The sequence below is a fragment of the Lynx rufus genome, unplaced genomic scaffold, assembly GCF_022079265.1.
Source record: "Lynx rufus isolate CCGP_SWC_20201006 ecotype Redwood Valley unplaced genomic scaffold, mLynRuf1.p SCAF_5, whole genome shotgun sequence".
Taxonomy (NCBI): Eukaryota; Metazoa; Chordata; class Mammalia; order Carnivora; family Felidae; genus Lynx; species Lynx rufus.
The window spans coordinates 13,839,017-13,841,701 of NW_025814867.1; the positions used below are offsets into that span (position 1 = coordinate 13,839,017).

A 2,685-nucleotide genomic window follows, 5' to 3' on the forward strand; every position below is an offset into this window, starting at 1 on the left:
AAGGAAGGAAACTGAAACAAAAGTGAAATTATGGGAAACCTATGACAGTTTACTAGATATTGTGTGCTTTTAATAGCTCAACACTGATAATACTTGATAATCAAGAGTAAATTAATAGGCTACATTTAAAAATGTATACTTTAATAAGTATATAAACAAGTAGGTAAGCTTGTGGAGAAGCTGACCAACATACATATATTAGGAGATACAAGTGTCCATCTAAATTTTCTATTTCATTTTTTTTAACAGAATATTTATTCAAGTTGTTTAATGTAGCTTCTCATGTGCCACTTTGGAAGTCCTTTATTGTAAAGACTACTCCTTTGATGGCAAACAGCAGCCACACTGTCAGTGATTATTCCGGACCTCCACGTTGGATAAATTCCATTTCTTCTTGAGACACAAGCTTCCTTCTGTATTTCTGAGGTAATGTTTTTATTATTTCTGCAGTGTCTGGAGGACCCTGATGCATCAGCAAATCTGGTGATTTACTTCCCTTAGAATGCTGTGAAATTGAAGAAGAGTGAGATGGTAGTCCTGCTGATCTCAAAACTTCTGATACATTGGGTTTAGGATTGTCTCTTCTGTCAGGGAACCTTATTAATGGAGTATGTGGCTTGACTACCTGAACGACCTTGCTGGCAGACGCCATCTTGCTGCCCATCATGACCCCGAGATGGGGCAGCTTCCGGGGCGCTTGCTAGCCGCAGAGATAACAGGAGACCTGGGCAGCTGGGGGCGGGGCCTGCCTTATTGAGCCAATTTTGAAAGGCACTGGAGTTCAGTCGAGTTGAAGAAAGAGTAGTAGGACAATATCTACAGTCCATTTACAGATTTACAAAAGTAAATTACTAGAGACACTTTCAAGGGCACCACATCTCTGAATATTTAAATACACCCACAACAGGGATTTGTGTTGCTGTCTAACATGCTAACTACAGATGAATCCAAGAGCCTTCTAACACTGGCATATTAGCGAATCAAATGTATCTTGGTGGTTACCACAACGAAAGTATCACAGGTTTGGCATCTAGAATCTGCTGGACCCAAAGCTCAACTCATACTCCTTATTCTGATAATAATATTAAATTTCTCTCTTTCCTAGTGTTCATATTGTCACTTTTTCTAGAAGTATGAAAGACAGTTCACAAATGGAAACCCCATGGTGCCTCAGAAGTAGCCTAAAATTCACCTTTTCTTTACTTCACCTGAAAATACTGTTTTAAGAGCTTCTACATACCAGGCATTATCTAAGCACTTTATAGTCATTAACTTATTTAATCTTCATGATAAGTCTATGAGATAATCTTTGTGATGAATCCAGTCTTGCCGTCATCTTACAATAGGGAAAGCAATGTGGAGGGAGATGGAGATTAAGAGACCTGCCCAGTGTCACAGGGCGAGTGATTGGTGGAGCCTAGACTCACAGGCCATGCTCCGAATGCCATTCTAACTCATGGTCTCATCAGTACAAGAACCTCATTCTGACTTCATTTCAGATCTGCCTCCAATGACTAATTTTTCCTTACTCAAATTTTACGTAGATCTCTGTTTGATCGCAGGCCACGTATAACCATATTTACAATCAGAAAACAGAAACTGATATGGAATACATCAGCCAACTTTTATTCCTCACATGGTCAATAAAGAACATTTAGTCACTTTGTATCTAATTAGAAATATGGCGAGAGAGGTCTTGGGACTGGAACTGGGTTTAATTGGATGAAACAGTTTTAGAATATCAATTTAGCACTGTTTCTAAATGGGTAGCAGAAGCTGGGGTCCTTAAAATTATCCCTTGAAACTTGCTGATAATGTTTCTTGTGTTTATTTGTACAACTGAATGCATATCAACATAAGGTCACTATCCCCCTTTGCAGGATTTTCATATTCATTATGGTTCCTTTCATGTGTGCTGTCTTAAATGCTAATGGAATTTAGTTGGGCAATGATAATAAAAAGACAATAACTGCCAACATGTTCATGGCAAAGAAGCCATAATTCCATGTTTGTATCTTCCTGATTTCACTAAAGAATGCATCCTGGCATTGAAACCAATTCGATTAATCTAAGGCTGTTCCAGTGTCATTTTCCCTTACTTCTTGAGTGGTGGGGAAGGATTAAATTGGAGTTCGTACTTAACCAACAGCCTATTTCACCTATGCTGTAGTCCACAGGGAGTGCACTCTTAATAGTTTTAAAAATTATGAATCATTGCAGTGCTTGTGAGTTGTGATTCTAGAGTTAGTTTTGCTTTCGTTTTAATTTTCCACATGGGTAATTTTTTAATAAGGAAGAAGGCAAAGACAGATGAAGAAAGCTGGAGAAGTGCACCCACATCTACATTTACATCTGTGATGAAAGGATGCTGTGAAAATTCGTCAATAATGACACAGTCACTACGACTGTGAAAGTAAGGGGAGACACAGGTGATTGTATAAACCTGGCATTTAGTTGGACTGTAGAGGAAGACAACGTTTCTGTGTTTTGGGTGATTTTGTTGAATCAATTCAATTGTTTTCTAGGAGATCTTCAGATGTTGATTGTATTAAGACGTCACCCATTTTGAAAAATGATTCCTCACATTGATAAACTCTTGAATTGATGTTATCAGGTCCAACTGAGTCAAAATATCCAAACGGTCAATTAGGTTTAAAAGATGTATAGAAACATTTAGCCTGGTAC

General features: G+C 38.1%; 1 protein-coding gene across 1 annotated transcript; it reads right to left on the bottom strand.

The window, feature by feature from the left end:
• Positions 1–326: 326 nt before the first annotated feature.
• LOC124526617 (alpha-ketoglutarate dehydrogenase component 4-like) lies at positions 327–709 on the bottom strand. The gene has a single exon (XM_047099689.1). The coding sequence runs from the start codon at positions 665–667 to the stop codon at positions 356–358; it is 312 nt and encodes a 103-aa protein (XP_046955645.1). The 5' UTR covers positions 668–709; the 3' UTR covers positions 327–355.
• Between the last annotated feature and the right edge of the window lie 1,976 nt (positions 710–2,685).

Bases quoted from the DNA above. Each gene is read 5' to 3' on its own strand.
- LOC124526617 (XM_047099689.1), bottom strand. From the start codon at position 667: ATGATGGGCAGCAAGATGGCGTCTGCCAGCAAGGTCGTTCAGGTAGTC.